This window comes from Cetorhinus maximus, chromosome 21 (genome assembly GCF_964194155.1).
Source record: "Cetorhinus maximus chromosome 21, sCetMax3.hap1.1, whole genome shotgun sequence".
NCBI classification, from domain to species: domain Eukaryota; kingdom Metazoa; phylum Chordata; class Chondrichthyes; order Lamniformes; family Cetorhinidae; genus Cetorhinus; species Cetorhinus maximus.
The window spans coordinates 3,268,928-3,288,351 of record NC_135899.1 but is presented as its reverse complement, the minus strand read 5'-3'; the positions used below and the strand labels follow the sequence as shown (position 1 = coordinate 3,288,351).

At 45.9% G+C, this 19,424-nt stretch overlaps 1 protein-coding gene across 1 annotated transcript; it reads left to right on the top strand.

The window, feature by feature from the left end:
• Window positions 1–1,477: 1,477 nt before the first annotated feature.
• On the top strand, window positions 1,478–14,826 carry LOC144695581 (tubulin beta chain). The gene is made up of 4 exons (XM_078566472.1): window positions 1,478–1,639; window positions 10,422–10,530; window positions 11,496–11,606; window positions 12,840–14,826. Exons 1-4 carry the CDS (start codon window positions 1,583–1,585, stop codon window positions 13,898–13,900), a joined length of 1,338 nt encoding a protein of 445 aa, XP_078422598.1. The 5' UTR covers window positions 1,478–1,582; the 3' UTR covers window positions 13,901–14,826.
• Window positions 14,827–19,424: the final 4,598 nt, after the last annotated feature.

Sequence of the window (19,424 nt, the reverse complement as noted above, 5' to 3'; positions counted from 1 at the left end):
TTTAATCATATCCAATTTCTAAAGTCACTATTATAAAGTATAGTTGGTAGTTTATAAATTTGTAGTGTCAATATTATTTGCCAAGACAATTTCGAGACAGCGGCTGAGTTGAGGGAGGTGATGGTGGTGAGGTAGAGCTGAGTGTCATCAGCATGCAGGTGAAAACTGACACTGTGTTTTTGGACGGCGTCACTGAGGGCCAGCATGGAGATGAGAGATAAGAGGTGGTGGGGTTTGGGGGGGGTCAAGGTAGATCCTCGGGGGACACCAGAGACGATGGAGCTAACAGAGAAGCCATTGCAAGTGATCCTCTGGCAACAATTAGATAGGTAAGAATGGAACCCAGGCCAGTGCAGTCCTACCCAGCTGGATGATGATGGTGTGGTCAACAATGTCAAAGATTGCAGGCCGATTGGGAAAGACAAAAAAACGTATATTTATGTAGCACTTTTTGACGATGAATGGATGCCTCAAAGACCTTTACAGCCAATGAATTGCTTGTGCAGTGTAATCACTGTTGCATTATAGGAAACACAGCAGCCAATTTATACACAGCAAGCTCCCAGAAACAGCAATGTGATAATGACCAGATCATCTTTGATTCAAGTTTTTCTTTTGTGATGCTGACTGAAGGATAAATATTGGCCAGGACATCAGGGATTAATCCCCTGCTTCTCTTCAAAATAGTGCCATGGGATCTGTTGCATCCACCCGAGCAGGCAGATGGGGCCTCGGTTTAATGTCTCATCTGAAAGACAGCATCTCCGACACTGCAGCACTGCCTTAGTACTGTGCTGGAGGTGTCAGCCCTGATTTCTGTGTTTGAGAAGGAATAGTCACTTTGCTAATCAAAGAAGGACATCTGATTCCCCCACCCAAACCAGTGGCAGAGAGCCCAGAATCTAAGGACTGAATTTGAGCTCTTGTCTCATAGGAAACCCCAGTAAGGCTGACCACCAATGTAGCACCTATTGACCTGGAGTGAGAACATATATGAATTAGGAGGCCATTCGGCCCCTTGAGCCTGCTCTACCATTTGGTGAGATATATGGCTGATCTGATTGTGGCCTCAACTCTACTTTCCCCAACCCCCCCATAACCTTTGACTCCCTTGTCAACCAAGAATCTATCCAGCTCAGCCTTAGAAATATTCCATGACCCTGCCTCCACACCTTTCTGAGGAGGAGAGGCCAAGGACACTCTGAGAGAAAAAATTGCCCCTCGCCTCTGTCTTGAATAGGAAACCCCTTCTTGTTAAACGGTGTCCACTTGTTCTAGTCTCTCCCACAAGGGGAAAACATGTAATCTGAATGGACTCCAGCTCCCAGGCTCTCTTTCATTGGGCCCCGGCATGACGTTAGCTGGTTAATTACTGCAACACTTTGGGTCCAATGGCAGGCCGGCTGCTGGTCCACGTGTCACCATAGACCCAATAGGAAGGGGCACCTCGTAGTGGGGGCACCACCCCCTTTAAAAGCTTTGTTGCGAGCAGCCTTCAGGAGCTGAGAGCGGCGCAGTTACACTGTAACCAGCGAATTTTTTTTCTTGTAAATTCGTCTTTCCCCCTTTTGCAAAGCTAACAATGAGGGAGATCGTGCATGTGCAAGCTGGTCAATGTGGTAATCAGATCGGGGCCAAGGTAAGCGTGGTTCACTTTGTTGCAATTTGTATTTCTAAGTCTTAAAGGACTAAGCGCTAGAAATTTGCCTTATAGCGGACTCGTGCTTAGATCCAATATGGGTATAAAGGAGAGGATGTCGTTCATTTTAATAATGAGCTGTAAGCTTATTAAAGGTTAATTTGATTTTTATTGAAGTTATTAAAATACACATTTCAAGTCTAGCTGGAGCCCCATGTGGGTGAGTGGGCAGCGAGGTGTAAGTGACGCAGGGATCTGAAATACAATCTTCTCTGCGCTCACTGACCCCCTGAATATGTAGTTTGTGGAGGGATTAAGCACGAATCTGTTAACCGCTTCAGCAAAGCGATTGAAAATATATTTTTTGTTGTTGATATTTTTTTTAAAATGCAATTTGCAACATAGCGTTGAAAAATCAGTAACACTTAGCATATTTGGAGTGACTATTTCATTATAGTTTGTTTTAACCTACAAAGCTATTTGATTACCACCAGGGGCCAGCCGAAGCGGCTGAGCCAGGGGTATTTTGAGCGTCTGATCGACAGTAAGGTTGCAATTTCTTTGTGTTAATTTCCAGGGAAATTGATCCCACGGGATTTATTTGAGAGTCACTTTTTGCTTTGTTGAACCTTTTTTTTAGGGGAGTTGGGGTGATCCTCTCCTGACCTTTATACGGGGTGACGAATAATGACATTACTTTCGCCCATTAACGTACCCATGGGCTTTCATCAAACCTGAATTCAAAGCGGGGGGAAGGGGGTGTGTAGCTCCCTCGGTAACTGATACTAACCAGCCTCCTATTGGTCACCTTGCCTTGGAGGGAAATACACGTCCGTTACAGAGGCGCCAAAAGCCAATTGGCCAATGGGATCAGGAAGATGTGGCGCCAAACGGTTCTTTTTCTTTTTGAATTTAAATCTTTTTTTTTGCCCGCTTGTGCCCTCTCTGACTCCCACCAGGTGTGGAATGGGGGCGGGATCACACTTGAGGTCCAAGTGCCATCCAGCACCTGAACAATGCACGCATTTTAATCCCTGCAGTGTGGATCCACAGGGTTAATAACGCGTTCATTCATTTATTTGTGTGTATGAAATTGCAACAAGTAACTTTGCTGCAAGCGGATTGCAACAATGTCTATGTTGCTACACTCCACACTACCAGATAGCTGCAGGGTGACCTCTTTTCCCCCCACCCCCAGACAGGTCCAGTTCTAATTCTTTAGTTAAATAAAAGCAAAATACTACGGATGCTGGAAATCTTGAAATAAAAACAGAAAAACTCAGCGGATCTGATGCGTCCGTGGAGGGAGGAATAAGAGTCCGTGTGATCTTTACTCTGGAAAGCTCTGAGGAAGACTCGGAACGTTAACTCTGAATTCTTTCCTTAAGGAGAGAATGTGCCCCGAGTGTTTCTATCCATGTGCCAGGCTTCCATCCTCACTGCTGTAACACTGACCTCATTCCAATGCTAGCGAGCTCCAGATCATCCTGACTTCTCAGCTCGGCTTTGCATTTAATATTCCTCCTCCCCCCGGCTATCGGGAGCCTTGGGAATTCTCACAACGTGGGATTCGGCTCTTTGAAAGAGACCCATTCAGCCCCCTTGCTTTTTTTACCTAGTCAAAAATGTATAAAACCCCATCCCGTTTTGCACTGATTCTGCTTCCACCGCTGTTTCAGACAGTGCGACCCAGATCTCTCAAACTCAATTGATTTTTCTTTTTAAAACCAATCCTCGTCTCGACCTCCTTTTTATAAGGACGGTTCAGGAGACTCCACTAATTTGATTTTTGCTAAGCCATCTGTCCTTTTCTTTTTAAGCCGGAATATCAAGAAAATCCAACTTATTATCCAACGTTTAGAGAAGTCTGCAGAATATATGTGAAATAGGCCCTTTTCAGTGTGAGAATTCCACATTGACGCTGCCGTACTCTCTTCTCTCTCCCCCCCCCCGACACAATCTTTGTGAATGACAGAGCACACCGATAGTATATTCTTGGGAGGGGAGGATATTCCATGGAGCAGCAAAATGATTGCCCCCAAACTCGGAATAAAATGTGTTTTGCCGATGATGTTTGCACACTAGGGCTCCTGGGAGGATCACCTGGTCGTCAGATTTTAATTTTTTATTATTCATTCATAGGATCATTTATTGCCCATCCCTCGTTGCCATTGTTCAGAGGGCATTTAAGAGCCAACCACATTCCTGTGGGTCTCGAGTCACATGTGGGCCAGACCTTCCCTAAAGGACATCAGTGAACCGGATGAGTTTTTCAACATCAATCGGCAATGGTTTCATGGTCATCTAGATTTTTATTGAATTCAGATTTCACCATCTGCCCTGGTGGGCTTCAATCCTGCTAGTCAATGATAACACCACTGTCCTACCACCTCCCCAGAGTATGGCTTAACAGTGGTGCTCCATTTCCCTAGAGGCAGCCTTTCAGTAATTTGCCTCAGTAGTCTGGAGGGAGTTATACTTGGATGGCAGGGTGGGTGTGTCCTCAGCATGTCCTTCAGGAGTAATTCACATTGGCTGTGAGATTCTTTTGTTCATCCTGAGAGCTTGGGCTGCAATGACCCCCCCCTCCCCCAAATCAGGAATAAACAAATTATGGTGTTTTTTAACAAACAAGGAGTAGGAGTAGGCCATTCGGCCCCTCGAGCCTGCTCTGCCATTTAATAAGATTGTGGCTGATCTGATGGTAACCTTGGTCAAATTGGCCTCATTTTTAGTTTTGTGATCTCTGCTAAGGAAGCTGGTTAAATCCAACTCACGAGCGCTATGCAGAATTGTGAAAACGTGCTGATGAACTGACAGTTTGTACAAAGTAAAAGGGTTGGGGAAAGTCAAACTTGGTGGAATAGATTTGGAGCAAGGAAGGTGAAACATTGTCTGGATGGTCAGTACTAACTCCCAGTTGGGCATATATCCCTCACGTACAAGGGACATTAGTTTAATGTAAGTTTTAGTATGTTGTGTTATTCAGGGGTGATCTAAGGTATGGTGTAAACATTAACGCCATCTGGGAGCAAGTGAATAATAAATCAATCCAGCTCTGAAGAAGTCATACAAACTCAAAATATTAGTTGTTTCTCTCTCCACAGAAGCTGCCAAGACCTGATTTTTTCAGCTTTTTTTGTTATTATTTCAGATTTCCAGCATATGCAGTATTGCTTTTATTTAAGCGAGTGAATGATGCCCATTGTTAAAATTCACAAATCCCCTTTGCAGTCCAATTGTGGGCGAGGCTTATGTTGGGGCATGGATTAATCATCATCCTGGAGATGGCTGGTGATGTGTAATGGCATGTCTACTCACCAAGCTATTGGAAATACAAGATATATTCATTATTGAAAGTGTTGTAAATCGCTTGAACCTTTATTTGGGTTCTTAACCAGACAAAGTTGGCAGGCAGTAGTTTCCCTGTTACACTGAAACTACAGCCTGCCAACTTTTAACCAGGCAATAGTTTACGAGTTGCACCCAGCCCTAATACAATCAATATGTTCAATACTCCATTCACAGTTGCAACAATAGACCATCGACGCAGAATCATAGCTTCATCCTGAACTACAATTAACAAGGTCTAAGGCTTGCAGGTGTTTTGGATTCTGAATTGTTCTTTGGTAACAATCGAAGATTTGAAGGTACAATCGAAAATTTGCAAATTTTCAAATCATCCCTATCTTTATTAAACCACATTCCACAGACTCAACCATCTATTTAATCAAATATAAAAGCAAAATACTGTGGATGCTGGGAATCTGGAACAAAAACAAAAATTGCTGGAAAAACTCAGCAGGTCTGACAGCATCTGTGGAGAGAAAGACAGTTAACGTTTCGAGTCCATATGACTCTTCATCAGAATCTATTTAATCATTCTGAATTGTTCAAACTTCTTTCATTTGCATAAATGTCTGGTTTCATACACTATCCCTAATCGATGGGTGACATCCTTCAGTTACACCTAACCTAATCAGTGCAAACAGCTCTTAAGCAGTTAACACTTTGTGTTTGCCAAAGCCATGCAAACATTTATAAAGTACCTAAAATTCATAGCACAAGGAAAAATATTAAAAACCCATTATGTAGGTTGAGATGAACAGGATCGATCATCAGCTGAGGCAGAAATTGAGCTGCCGCGGTTAGCGTTTGGAATACAATTGGCTTGGCCTTGATTCCTACCCATTTGACTAGAGTAGCTCCTGTGACTAATGCCTTCCACGTTTGAATAACTATCAACTCCTGTTGCATAACAGTGTATTTCAGCTAAACACCTGCAAACATCCCTGAAGGGTTCTGAGTGAGTAATTTTCAAAAATAATATATATGGTGGCAGGAGAGAGGGGGCGGTATTCTGGTTCAGCAGAATATATTGTGGGGTTCCTTGACCAAAAGGTGAAAACTGCTACTGTATATTTTTATGTAGGAATAATTATCAAGTTTGCTGAGTTTGAGTGGTTGGATGCCTGTGGATTTATCCCACTGATTTGGCGCCAGCTGAGATGAGCTAACTTGGTGCATTGACTATGAATTTGAGATTTTGGTCTACAGGATCAGTGAGGCAGGGGCAGATCTTTGGATGTTATGTGCTCGAATGTTAGACAGTTTAGGGTTATGTGTAGGGGGGTGGGGGGGGGGCATGAATTCTTGCATTTCACCAGTTTTCCAACTACGGCTTCATTCCATCGTTTGTGGCAACTATTGGGCTGAAAGAATCCCAACTGGCTGTTTGTGTGATTTGTGCTGTGGGTGAAGTCAACTGTGGTGGTGGAGCTGGCCAATTGCCATTTGGGCTGCACACAGAAGACTTGATTATTTTGAACTGAATCTCATCCTTGCTTGGCAACCAGATGGTGACAGAGTGTACCAGGCCTTTCCATATTAAATTTCATCACTGCCGGAGGCAATTACATGCTTGTAAACAGGATCAGTTGCTGACACTCTAGTTGAAGCCTTGTCCTTTTGGTCAAGGATGAGTAGGTCCTAATCTAACTCCAAATTTGTCCTGAATTCCTATAGCCGCATATTATTTTGCCATAAGTAATACTTTGGATACTATCTGCAATTAAAATAGTTTTAGGGGTAAATTAGTTATGGCCTTCTGGACTTTGCAAACTTTGCCCAGCGTGGATTTCCCCAAGCCAGTGAAGATACCAAACCCAAGTATTGCTATGTTTGCACCACCACATTGTATCTCTAAAGGACCAGCTGAAAAAAAGTGTTTCTCCCTGAATTTGTAGTCTTCTTTTCTTCCTGTCTTCCTTGGCTGTGCTGGAGCTAGTAAAGGGCTGGGGGCTGCTCTGTGGTTCTCGCTGCTTAAGGCTTCGAGCAAGGCTTTAGCAGAGTTGTCATATTTCCTACTGTTGGAACACTGCTCCAGCTGGCTTGGCGAGCAAAGGGCTTGGCTTTTAAGTCCTACCCGATAGGAAGGCCTGAACTTTCTGCCCATTCTCTGCTGAGTTGGCTGGTCTTGACTCTGGCAACGCATGACACTACAACTGACCTTAATGCCCTTGAGCTAATGAGGGTAAAAACGTTCAGGGGTAATGTTCAAGCACCAGACCCCATATCCAAGAAGCTTGGGACTGGCTGGACTATGTGCCCGGTTTGGGGATTTTACAGATTTTGGGCTCTAGGCCTTAATGTACTTATGATCCATGAAAGAAAGTATGAAAGATAAAGAATAAAAGTCTTTTATTCGGATTTGCTACCCAGGGCACCAGCATCGAATGTGGCCTGTTTTTTTGGGTCCTTCTGGAATTTGGGATGCCAGGTAAGGGGTCTGGCTTGCAATCCTGTGACTCATGATAGGGGTGGGTGGTGCTCAGTGAGGTTTGGGTTTAAACTTGGCTTTCATACTTCCCCAGTCCAGTGGTGTGGACCTTCATGTGCCTAATTTTGGTAAGATACTGGAGAATAACTGTCAGCTGGAACTGGAAGCACCTTCTGTAGGTCAACAATACATACAACTTAAATCCCCTTGCCTGATGAATAAGGCTGACATGGTGGGGAGCGGGATGGCCAGAAGGGTCTCTTTCGAGTTCAGAGCCCTGGACTGCAGCCATGGGCAAATGAGTGGGGGGTAAACTTGTGGAGATAAATAAGTCCCAAAAAATTTTCTGGCCCCTTTCCCAAGTGATTGGCTCAGTACTGACTGGGTGTTCTCTGTACCCTGCAGAGAGCACTCTCTGCAACTGGACATGTACTTCTAGGATGGGCAGGCTGTCGTTTCTTAATGTGGGGGATGTGGAAAGAGGTGTCGAGAGTAGGGACTGGACGTGATCTCCAACTCGAGACTGCAAAGATTCAGAATTGAAGCCTGTGTAAAGGATACAAAGTGCTGGATGGCTGCCTGTGTGAGTCTAAGCTGCTGAGAGTACAATGATGGGAGGGAGGCAGAGAGGAACAAAGCCAGCTTGGCTCATTTGGTTTTCTTTGTTCAAATTCAGCAATTTTGTGCCCAACAAAACAATGCTACTCCAGTTGTCTGTCTTATTTTTTTAAGTTATTCCTTGTTCTAATATGTGATTGAGTCATAGTGCTAATCGAAAGGTCCCTAACTGGTTTTAATGAGGGTACCAACCCCTTTGAGGATAAGACTGTAACAAAAAGGAACCTTTTGTCTTGAAGACCATTCATTTTTGTTTTTTTTCCGTTGGTTTTCCTCTCTGATCTTCTGTTTTTTTCCCCCTCCAGATAGGTATTCTTGTGCAGGAATGCAGCTCTCCAGTAGCCGGCAGAGTAGATTTATTTTATCGCCTCGGTTCTTTTGTTCTCCAGCCCCTTGTCGGGAGGTTTCCTGTTTGGGTGGAGCCCCTTGGCTGGAGTTTGCTGCAAATGTACCCGCCTCCCAGCTGCTTTTCTCCCCCTCCCCTTTGGCTCGGACATCTCCTTGAATGAGCTGCTGAATTTTTAACCAGTGTTCTGAGCATTCTCTACAACTAGCTGCCAAAAGCTGATATTAGCTTTGACCCGTGCTGCGGCAGAGTGGAGTTATTGCTCAGGCAGGCACATTTCACAGGGTGATGTCTAGACGGGGGTGGGGGAGGGGATAGGGTGGAATGGTGTCCAAAGAAAATGCCGTGCAAAGTTAACCTCTGGCAGGGTAGGTGTCATTTTGGAAGAATGATTCCATTTTAAAATAAATTTGATGGGTAATGTTCCTCTTGGTTATCGAGAGCCCACCTTCCAGATTGGATTTCTTCTCCCCAGTTTTCCAATATGATTTGTGGGGGGAGGGGTGGTGCTTCCAGACAGTAGCATCCCTCTTAAAGGATCTTTCTCTCCACCCATGCATAGGGCTGTGTCTAGACTGGGAGAGGGGAGGAGAGTGAGGGAAGCTATGTCTGTGTTAACTCATATGAAAAATCCTCTTTTTATTTTTTGCTTTCTGCTTTGTGGTACTGTTGGCCTGTACAAAGTGGGAGGTGATTTGTGGGGGTATGTGATTCCTGGTGTATGTTCGTCTCTACAGCAATGTGCCCCACCCCACCGAAACATTGTGTTCTTCCAGAATGACTTGAACAATGGACTATTAATAAGCACTGCTGTGAGTGTTCCTGCCTTTGTACTGGCAGGGAGCACGTGCAGTTGCCACTTAAAACCAGCCCATTTAAATGAAGTGCAGTTTTTGAATGTTCATTCCCCTGTGAGCCAGTCAGCGTATTTTGCCTCTTATCCCCCCCGCCAACTTAGTTTGCTAGCTAGCCGAATACCCAGTGTTGTACCCTCCCAGCCATCCCAGTGCAGCCGTGGTTGTATGCGTGCCGGTTACTTTACCACAACCAGGGAATTATCTGCTCGCTTGCTGGTTAAGCCCCTGATTAAATCGGGATGTGGTGGCCAGTGTGAATGTTTTCATTGACTCTGCCGCCTTTTTATGTTTTTGAGATTTGTGGTGATCTCTCTGGCAGTGGCTCGACGAGGCAGCTTCTCGAGGGCAATTAGGGATGGGCAATAAATGTTGGCCTAGCCAGCGATGCCCACATCCTGTAAATGAAGTTTTCTTCTAAGTTCTAAAGTAGAGCTTCTTGCCTTTAAAGGCTTACTTGTGCCATCAATTTGCTAGTTTATGTACTGCAGGATGTTCTGTAATATAAATAGCTGATTTTTTAAAAAATTCATTCATGGGATGTGGGTGTCGCTGGCTGGGCCAGCAGTTCTTGCCCATCCCTAAGTACCCTTGTGGTGGTGGTGAGCTGCCTTCTTGAGCCGCTGCAGCCCATGTGGTGTAGGTACACCCACAGTGCTGTTAGGGAGGGAATTCCAGTATTTTGACCCAGGGACAGTGAAGGAACGGCGACATATTTCCAAGTAAGGATGGTGAGTGGGGAATGAGTACCCAATAACCAGGGATCATCAGTACTAGATGGTCATGAATAAATCCAACAGGGAGTTGAGGTATGCTTCCCCAGAGTGGTTAGAATGTTGAACTTGTCTACCCCACAGTGGTTGAGGCAAATAGGTTTCATGCTTTCCAAGGGAAGTATGAGTACATGAGAGAGAGAGAGGGATACGAGGTAGATAGAATAGGAGGAATGGATGTTCATAATGGTGCACAGATTAGTTGGGTCAAATGGCCGGCTTCTGTGCTATACCTTTACGTGATAACATTCAGTAATTACCCATTCACGTAACTGCAACAGATGGACTTGATGCGAGTTGGGGGAGGGTGCTGTAATTGGGAGTTCAGAACTTGCTGGGTGTCCTGTCCTGTGATTGCTCTGTGCTTTGCTCCTGGGCTGTTTGTAACTCCAGTCTCTGGTTTCCTTCACAGTTCTGGGAAGTAATCAGTGATGAACATGGCATCGACCCCACTGGTACTTACCACGGAGACAGTGACCTCCAGCTTGACCGCATTAACGTCTACTATAATGAGGCATCAGGTACTGGCTCGTCTTCTGGTGCAGAGAGAGTTTTCCTTTAGGAGGTTTGGGGGCGCGGTGGGGGTTGGTATCAGTGACTCTTCCTCCCTGGTCCTGGGTCTTTTCCTCCCCTCAGGAGATTCTACCATCATGAGTGTGGGGCTGACGTGATGAACCTTCCTCCTCTGGGTAATTGCATCTCCAGTTTTGGTGCTGGGCCAAGTGCGTTCCCAGTTTGGCGCAGAGCTGGCTGAGGCTGGCCAGAAGCTGCTGCCCCTGGCTGCTGTTCACTCTCCTCGTGCTGGAATGCATATGTGGCGGTCACTTGGAAGAGTGGGGGGAGGTGGGGTGGGGGTGGCAAGAATCTGTGTGGCCTAGGGTTGCGCAGAGCAATGCCCTGGAGGTTGCTGTTTAGTTCCTGGAGATGCCACGCCAATCCTGGAGGGTTGACACCCATGGGGTGCCCCTGGATGACATTGGGAAGTACAGCTACCCACAGTTGGCTGTACTTGCATGTTAAGTCCTGCACATAAAATATAGCCACTTTGGGCATGAGGTTGGCAGGAAGGTAGTGTGAAGCTATAACGCTGGATCATGGCATTCAACTTATCAGTCACTGATTTGATTGTAGTGAGATCTCCCTTTCTCATAATATAAACCCCTGGGCTAAGTAATGCCAATTGGTGATGCACAGTCTCCAGAACTGTGTATGTGAAGTGGAAAACAAAAAAAAGACTAGATAATTGTGGACTTTGTAAGACTCGTACAAGACTTTTGTGCTGGTGGGATTGTGGGGTGTGTTTTGGATGGCGTGACAGGTAGTTGATTTTTTTTAATGGTTGATTTAAATAGTTTAACTTAACATTGGATTTCAGCAATGAGCAATTCTTCTGGTTTAAAAAAGTGACTGAAGGCGTTAGGTGCCCTGTTGGGGTATGTTGCAGCCGAAGGCTATTTACAAAGCAGCCTCTCTTTTCCCTTCCCAGGAGGTAAATATGTTCCCCGTGCAATTCTGGTGGACCTGGAACCTGGTACAATGGACTCGGTTCGCTCTGGACCATTTGGGCAAATCTTCAGACCAGATAACTTTGTGTTTGGTAAGTCAAGACCCATTTAGGTTAATCCTTTTGTGGTGATTTTTGCTTTGCTTTTTAGCCTTGGGCGATCATTCTTCACTATCTGGGTGTCCCTAGGACCTGCAAGTTGCTCTTGAGAGATGGTGGACCTCTCTGAATGTCAGTGGCAGGGGGCGGGGGGGGTTGGGTACCACTGCAGCATAGAGAACAACATTCCTCCTTCTCTTCCCCCTCTTCCGAGTGTCTGGTTGTGTTCCACTCCAGAAACCTGAGTACAAAACTCTAGGCTGACGCTCCAGTGTGGTAGTGAAGGAGTGCTGCACTGTCAAAGGTGCTGTCTTTCAGAACTGCAGTAGGCATGGAAAATCCCATGGCACTGCCACCTTCTCAAGGGCAAGTAAGGCTGGGCAATAAATGCTGGCCCAACCAGCGAAGCCCATATCCCGTGAATGAATTTTTAAAAAAAGAGCAGAGTAGATCTCGCTGATGTCCTGGGTGAATAATTATCTGTTAAATCAGCATCACTGAAAAGCAGGTTAGCTGGTCATTTTCAATTGTTTGGGAGCTTGCTGTGTGATGATTGGCTGCCATTTTTTCTACTTGAGGCTGTGAATGGCAGAAATATAAATGCAGCCGATTTTCCTTTCTCTACCGGGGAAAGCTAACCCTGGAGGGAAAATTTAATCCTCAAAATAGGGAGAGCCCCGTTAAAATTCCAGGTTGCATTTCATGAAAATTAGGGAGCATATACTTCAAATTTGTAGGAAATTGGAAAGGATTTCCATACTCTTGGGTCTGTCCTTCAAACAAAGGATTGTCACGGGGGCTGAGGTGAGGTATTATTGGTGGTCATTAGTGCAGACTGTTTGCTGTTGCTCATTTGCCTTCAGTTAACAGTAAAATGAGTATTTATCTGTTAACGTCAATATTAATTCCTAAACCAATAGCTTTGCGGTCCAACTAATTAATTGAGAAAGGCAGTTGGATGGATCAGAAGGTCACCACTTGCTTTGTTAATTATAGGCCCAAAAATCCCAAGTTCATTCCTGGCCTGTACTGTAATATTTCACCTCGGGGCCCTCTGGGTTGGGCGCTGGGGGCTTGGCCGGAGCTCCTATTCCCGGCCGTTCTGCTGGTTGACCACAGGGTGCGATACTGGGGGGGCCTGCGTGGAGCTGTGGAAATTGTACAGCAACACCCGGCCTCCTCTGCTCCATCTCATTTAACCTTGCCTTCCGGTTGCTTGTCTTGCAGGCCAGAGTGGAGCAGGGAACAACTGGGCCAAGGGCCACTACACGGAAGGTGCTGAGCTGGTCGACTCGGTGCTGGACGTGGTGAGGAAGGAGGCGGAGAGCTGCGACTGTCTGCAGGGCTTCCAGCTCACCCACTCACTGGGCGGGGGCACAGGCTCGGGCATGGGGACCCTGCTGATCAGCAAGATCCGCGAGGAGTACCCGGACAGGATCATGAACACTTTCAGCGTGGTGCCCTCCCCGAAGGTCTCCGACACGGTGGTCGAGCCGTACAATGCCACACTGTCAGTCCACCAGCTGGTGGAGAACACGGACGAAACCTATTGCATTGACAACGAGGCCCTCTACGACATCTGCTTCCGCACCCTTAAGCTGACCACACCGACGTACGGTGACCTGAACCATCTTGTCTCCGCCACCATGAGTGGCGTGACCACCTGCCTCCGCTTCCCCGGCCAGCTCAACGCTGACCTGCGCAAGCTGGCCGTCAACATGGTGCCCTTCCCCCGCCTCCACTTCTTCATGCCCGGCTTTGCCCCGCTGACCAGCAGGGGGAGCCAGCAGTACCGGGCCCTGACGGTGCCCGAGCTCACGCAGCAGGTGTTCGACGCCAAGAACATGATGGCGGCCTGCGACCCGCGCCACGGCCGCTACCTGACGGTGGCCGCCGTCTTCCGCGGCCGCATGTCCATGAAGGAGGTGGACGAGCAGATGCTCAACGTCCAGAACAAGAACAGCAGCTACTTCGTGGAGTGGATCCCCAACAACGTCAAGACGGCCGTCTGCGACATCCCGCCCCGCGGCCTCAAGATGGCCGTCACCTTCATCGGCAACAGCACCGCCATCCAGGAGCTCTTCAAACGCATCTCTGAGCAGTTCACCGCCATGTTCCGGCGCAAGGCCTTCCTCCACTGGTACACGGGCGAGGGCATGGATGAGATGGAATTCACCGAGGCCGAGAGCAACATGAACGACCTGGTCTCGGAGTATCAGCAGTACCAGGATGCCACAGCAGAGGAAGAAGGAGAATTCGAGGAGGAAATCGAGCAAGATGAGGCCTGAGTGAAAACGATGGGGCCCTCCCAAGTGTACATAACATCCTTTTTTTAAAAAAAAATAAATAAAGTGTTACCAGGCAAGGTCCGTGGGCTTTCACAGGTTCCACAGGGCTCGAGTTTAAGATCTTGTGCGGCAAAGTCAGCTGTCATAAAGGCACCCAATATATCGTGAGGAAGTCCCGAAGTTTAGAACCGCAACCCCTAAATCTGAATGAACCATCCCCCCCAAGTTGCATGTTTTAAATGGAAATGGGCTGCATTCGTTGTGCGAGTGTGGTGATGTGCTTTTTTAAAATTTTGGATTTTATTTCGTCTTTTTGTAAGTAGTTAGTGAGCAGACTTGATCGAAACTGGGTGAGGGGAATTTTAGAGAAATGAGAATTTGAATTCTGGAAATCTGAAATTTGGGACAAACCAGAAAAATGGATTGTGAAAAGCGACGTCGGGTTAGAGGAATTGTCGGTGTGGGTGGTCTGCATCTGAATAGGGGGGTACTAATTAATTGGATAGCTCCCAAAGGGCTAAATTATGTAGATTAGTTTTGGATACACTAAACTTTGTTGAATTCTGACTGGCCTCATGATTTCATTCCCCCTCCCACCCCTAGTGCCACATTTTATCAAGCAGTCCAATGTTGAACTCGAGCCCCATACTGCAATATTCCACGCAATGCTAAAATAAGATTTCTTTTACGTTTTTTAAAAAAAATTGTTTCTGAGCCATATTTTCTTTCCATAATTTTAGCTGTCTCTCCCTGTGGTAAATCTGGTACTGTCATGAAGCCAGTTTAGCCAAATTCTTTATTAGTGCTGGACATGCAATAGGGATGGTGGCAAACCCTGAATATACATATTTCTAATGAAGCCAATTCCATACAAGTGAATCACAATCGTGAGTAGCCAGAATCCTCCAGGCCGCTTGAGTGTTGGGGGATAAAAAACACCCCCTTCAAATTCAAAACCCCCAAGGTTTGACTTTTGTTCACTTTTTTGCTCAGAGGAGTTATGCTTCCCCGTGGAGAGGAATAAATCCTGTTTCTCCATTGCCAACTTTGCCTGGGAGCTAGTGAGATTGCTGAGCCTGTGACGATGTAAATTTTCTCTTGTAGTTTTTAACTGTTTCCTGTTTCTCAGTTTTGTACTTGGAACCTAAACTATCTGGTTGAATTTCAGAGTTGACCCAGTATAAACTCGCCACCCCCGTTTTCCCCATCCGCAATCAATTTTATTTACAGGAAAGGCTTGCAAAATTGCTGACTGACATTGCGGGATGACGGGCGATAAGTTGCACTTGGCACCGCCAGCCCCTTCCTAGCTACAGAACTCAGGAAGAGGAAAGCAGGGTCCTTCTCAAATTGTGCTTTCAATTAGCTTGACAAGTTAGTGAAGCCAATGGGAAGGGCATTTGTCTTCCTGGTGCTAGTGGCCATTTTAGGTGACGGCCATTTTGTGAGCCAAACCCCATGGGGTGGAGTGAAGCTGTGGGGACAACTTGTGTGTTTTACAGTTAAGCCTGAACCCTTGTTGAACTGTGACCCAGAACTTTGAACTGGAATCACTCACTTGTTTCCACACTGCTTGCTCAGCACTTTTCGGTCTTGTACTTTTTTTAATCTCTCATTTCACTACTTTTTGATGTCCTGTAACTTGTTTGAATCATGCCTTTTCCTCTTTTGTTTTTTTCATATTGAAAAGTATAGAGCCAGCCTGTATCTTACCTGACAAAATAAAACGATTTTTTTTGCGATTTTATGTTGTCTTTTGATTTTGTGTAGTAAATGTTTTTTTTCAGGGTGAGACTTGCTCTTATTTGGACTTGTTTTCAAAATAAGCACCAGCGGGATGCAGTGATTGTTACTGAGCCAACCACCCAGTCAACGTCACTTCACATCCCCACCGGCGTTAGTTGAATTTAAATTAAATTTTTTTTTAAACCTGGGAACGAGAGAATTGTGACTGCAAAACTATCAGGTGATTTTCTTTTCCTTTTAAAAGCTCAATTGTACATGAAGGAAGCCTTGTTCTCCGTGCTCAATCTGGCCAGTCTCACACTGACTCTCTTTAACTGCCCTCTGAGTGGCTGCAGCAAGAGGCTGATTATATCAAACTGCTACCAGTGGTTCAAGTCTTGACAACTCAGTGCAGCTAAGGATGGATGATAAACGCTGCTGGTTTTGCCAGCAATGCCCACATGCCAAGAATTAATTGTTTTGAATAACCAGTGTAGAACTCAAGCCTTCCAGTTGAAGTGTTTTCTGCACCGTCACGTGGGCCAGGCTAACAGGGCCCCTCTCAGCTTCTATTCTTGATGTCCTGAAATGGGGTAAAAGCAGATTGGAAGGTTGGAATCCAAATGGGTGCAGCCCAGCAGGAGGCTGTTTGGCCTTTTGAGCTAGCGCCAGCTCTTAGGCCAATTTTACCTTTTTTATATTTGTGTGGTGTGGGCTTCGTTGACGGGGCCAGCATTTATTGCCCTTGAGAAGGTGGTGAGCCACCTTCTTGAACTGCTGCAGTCCATGTGGTGTCGGCACACCCGCAGTGCTGTTGAGGTTAAATTAGCTATCCCTGGTTCTTGATCCTTAAGTCATTGGGGAAGAGTTTGTCTACTCTGCCCAGACCCCCTTTTGAACACCTTTTATCAAATCTCTGCCTTCTCAAGGGAGAACATCCCAAGCTTTTTCCAATCTTATCTATATTGCTGAAGTGGGACCATTCTCATATCCTTCCTAAAGCCCAGAACTGGCCACAGTACTCCAGTAGAGGACAACGGTCATTTTTCTGGATTGATGTCACGTGTTAGCCCACCAGGCTGCAGAATCCATTTTCTGTTGACTCTTGAGATTCCCAGACTGACAACAGCTGGAGAAGCGTTCACTTGCTGACCTGGAAGCTACGCTTACCACAGCAGCCCATGGTCGAATCCGATGGCAGAACATGTTTGAGGGGCTGAATGACCTTCCTATATATTGCTGCTGAGGTTGTGAACTCCTTTAATGGAGACTGAGGAATAGCAAATACATGAGAGCCAGAGTTTCCTGGGTACAGGGCTGACCCTTGGGAGCACCAACCTTCCTCAGGGGGGGCCTGTCTTTCCTCCCCCAATGCCTTGCCACATCTGGTGCAGACAGACAAACCCGCCCAAATTGCACTGCATCTCGGGGGCTTGTGTTTCAAAAGCACAGATCTTTTCTAAGTTGGGCTGTCGGCTTGCAGTATATACCAATGCAAAAACTGAGGGAAACAAGGCAAGCGGAATATCTACAGCGCACTTAAATCCTGGAAAATGCACTTGTCAAAAAAAGATCAAAGCTTCTTTGTTTGGGGCAGGAGTGGCGAATGCCTGTAGGTGCGTTTGGGAAATAAATTTTGCATTTGCGAACAGATTTCCAGCATCCTTCAAAAGGATCTGAACTCACCCTTTCAAACATTCTACCCTTGCATATTCTTAAGATTCACCCCAACCCTGTAACAGCTGATGGGATGTTGAGTGTAGCTGAGTCCTATGGACTGACAGGTAATTCAGTCCCCATTTTAAATTTATCCATTCTGTCCTTATTTTTATATTCCCAATGAAAGCTGGATTTATAAAATTGTCATGGCATAAATGTCACTCTCCCAGCTTTGTGACACTTCCAGTGGGAGCAGGGTACCATTGGCTAGGACATTGGGACAAACTTCCCCCTACCAATCTCCAACATAGTGGCTATGGGACAAAAACAAAAATACCTGGAAAAACTCAGCAGGTCTGACAGCGTCTGCGGAGAGGGATGCTGTTGACATTTCAAGTCCGCAAGACCCTTCATCAGAACTAAGACTAAGAAATGAGATGAAATATAAGCTAGTAGAAGGGGTGGGACAGGAGAACTCGATAGGGGGCCAGTGATAGGTGGAGGCCAAGAAGAGATTGCCAAAGATGTCATAGACAAGAGCACAAAGGGGTGTTGACGGTGGTGATATTATCTAAAAGATGTGGCATAGACTATTTTCTAAATGGGGAGAGAATTCAGAAATCTGGAGTGCAAAGGGACTTGGGAGTCCTAGTCCAGGATTCTCTAAAGGTTAACTTGCAAGTTGAGTTGGTAGTTAGGAAGGCAAATGCAATGTTGGCATTTATTTCGAGAGGACTAGAATATAAAAGCAGGGATGTGCTGCTGAGGCTTTATAAGGCTCTGGTCAGACCATATTTAGAATATTGTGAGCAATTTTGGGCCCCATATCTCAGGAAGGATGTTCTGGCCCTGGAGAGGGTCCAGAGGAGGTTCACGAGAACAATCCCAGGAATGAAAGGCTTAACATATGAGGAACGTTTGCGGACTCTGGGTCTATACTCGATGGTGTTTAGAAGGATGAGGGGGGATCTGATTGAAACTTACAGAATACTGAAAGGCCTGGATGGAGTGGACGTGGGGAAGATGTTTCCATTAGTAGGAGAGACCAGGACCCGAGGGCACAGCCTCAGAGTAAAGGGAAGACCTTTTAGAACAGAGATGAGGAGAAACCTCTTTAGCCAGAGAGTGGTGAATCTATGGAATTCATTGCCACAGAAGGCTGTGGAGGCCAGGTCATTGAGTGTATTTAAGACCGAGATAGATCGGTTCTTGATTGGTAAGGGGATCAAAGGTTATGGGGAGAAGGTGGGAGAATGGGGTTGAGAAACTTATCAGCCATGATTGAATGGCGGAGCAGACTCGATGGGCCAAATGGCCTAATATCTGCTCCTATGTCTTATGGTCTAGCCATTAATTGGCCACTTAAGGGCCTCAGTAGGCTCAAAGCTGAGCAGGCTGCCTGAAGCCTCCCTCGCCCACCTTCAAATGGGAGAGACAGGTGGTGGAAAGGCCGCTCACTGTGATTTATGAGCCTCCCCCATTCAAATATGCCAGTGTGGGGAGGGGAGGGAGGTCGGTGAGCATGGGGGGAGGGAGGGAGGGGGCATAAAATCCAGCCCAAAGTACTTTTCAGTTCCTGATTTGAATACTTTTGTTTAGACAGAGAAGCTCATCGTGAAAACAAACTCCTTTGGTCAAAAATTGTGAGGGAGCAAAAATTAATTACAATTATTTGAAAACCGAAAGATTTACTGTGATAGTTAAAGAGGTTCATTGTTTTTGGGCAAATGTTAAGCTTCCTGTTGGTCAGTTGATAGTTATGGTTAGCCTGGGGGCTAGATATAAATACTCTGCTGTAGGGAGGGTGGAGGCAAGGTATCATCAGCATGCATATGGAAAATGATGCTGCTGTTTTAGAAGGTGACACTGCAGGGATGCGAAGCAGGAGGGAGCCAAGGATAGATTCATGGAAGACGTCAGAGGTAATGTTGAAGGAGCAGGAAGGGAAGCCATTGCAAGTGAATCTCTGGCTGGGACTGGATAAGATAAGAATGGAACCAGGTGAGTTTCCACATTATTACTACAGATAAAATGTAAATGAAACAGGTGTATTAAAAATTCCTACGTCCACATTTCTAATGAAAACTGACTTTATAAAACTGCCAGGATGTACTGACATCATTAGCTGTCTGTGTCTGTG

Coding starts and splice junctions, on each gene's coding strand:
- LOC144695581 (XM_078566472.1), top strand. CDS start 1,583: ATGAGGGAGATCGTGCATGTGCAAGCTGGTCAATGTGGTAATCAGATC. Junction 1,640..10,421: donor GTAATCAGATCGGGGCCAAG/GTAAGCGTGGTT, acceptor TTTCCTTCACAG/TTCTGGGAAGTAATCAGTGA. Junction 11,607..12,839: donor ACCAGATAACTTTGTGTTTG/GTAAGTCAAGAC, acceptor CTTGTCTTGCAG/GCCAGAGTGGAGCAGGGAAC.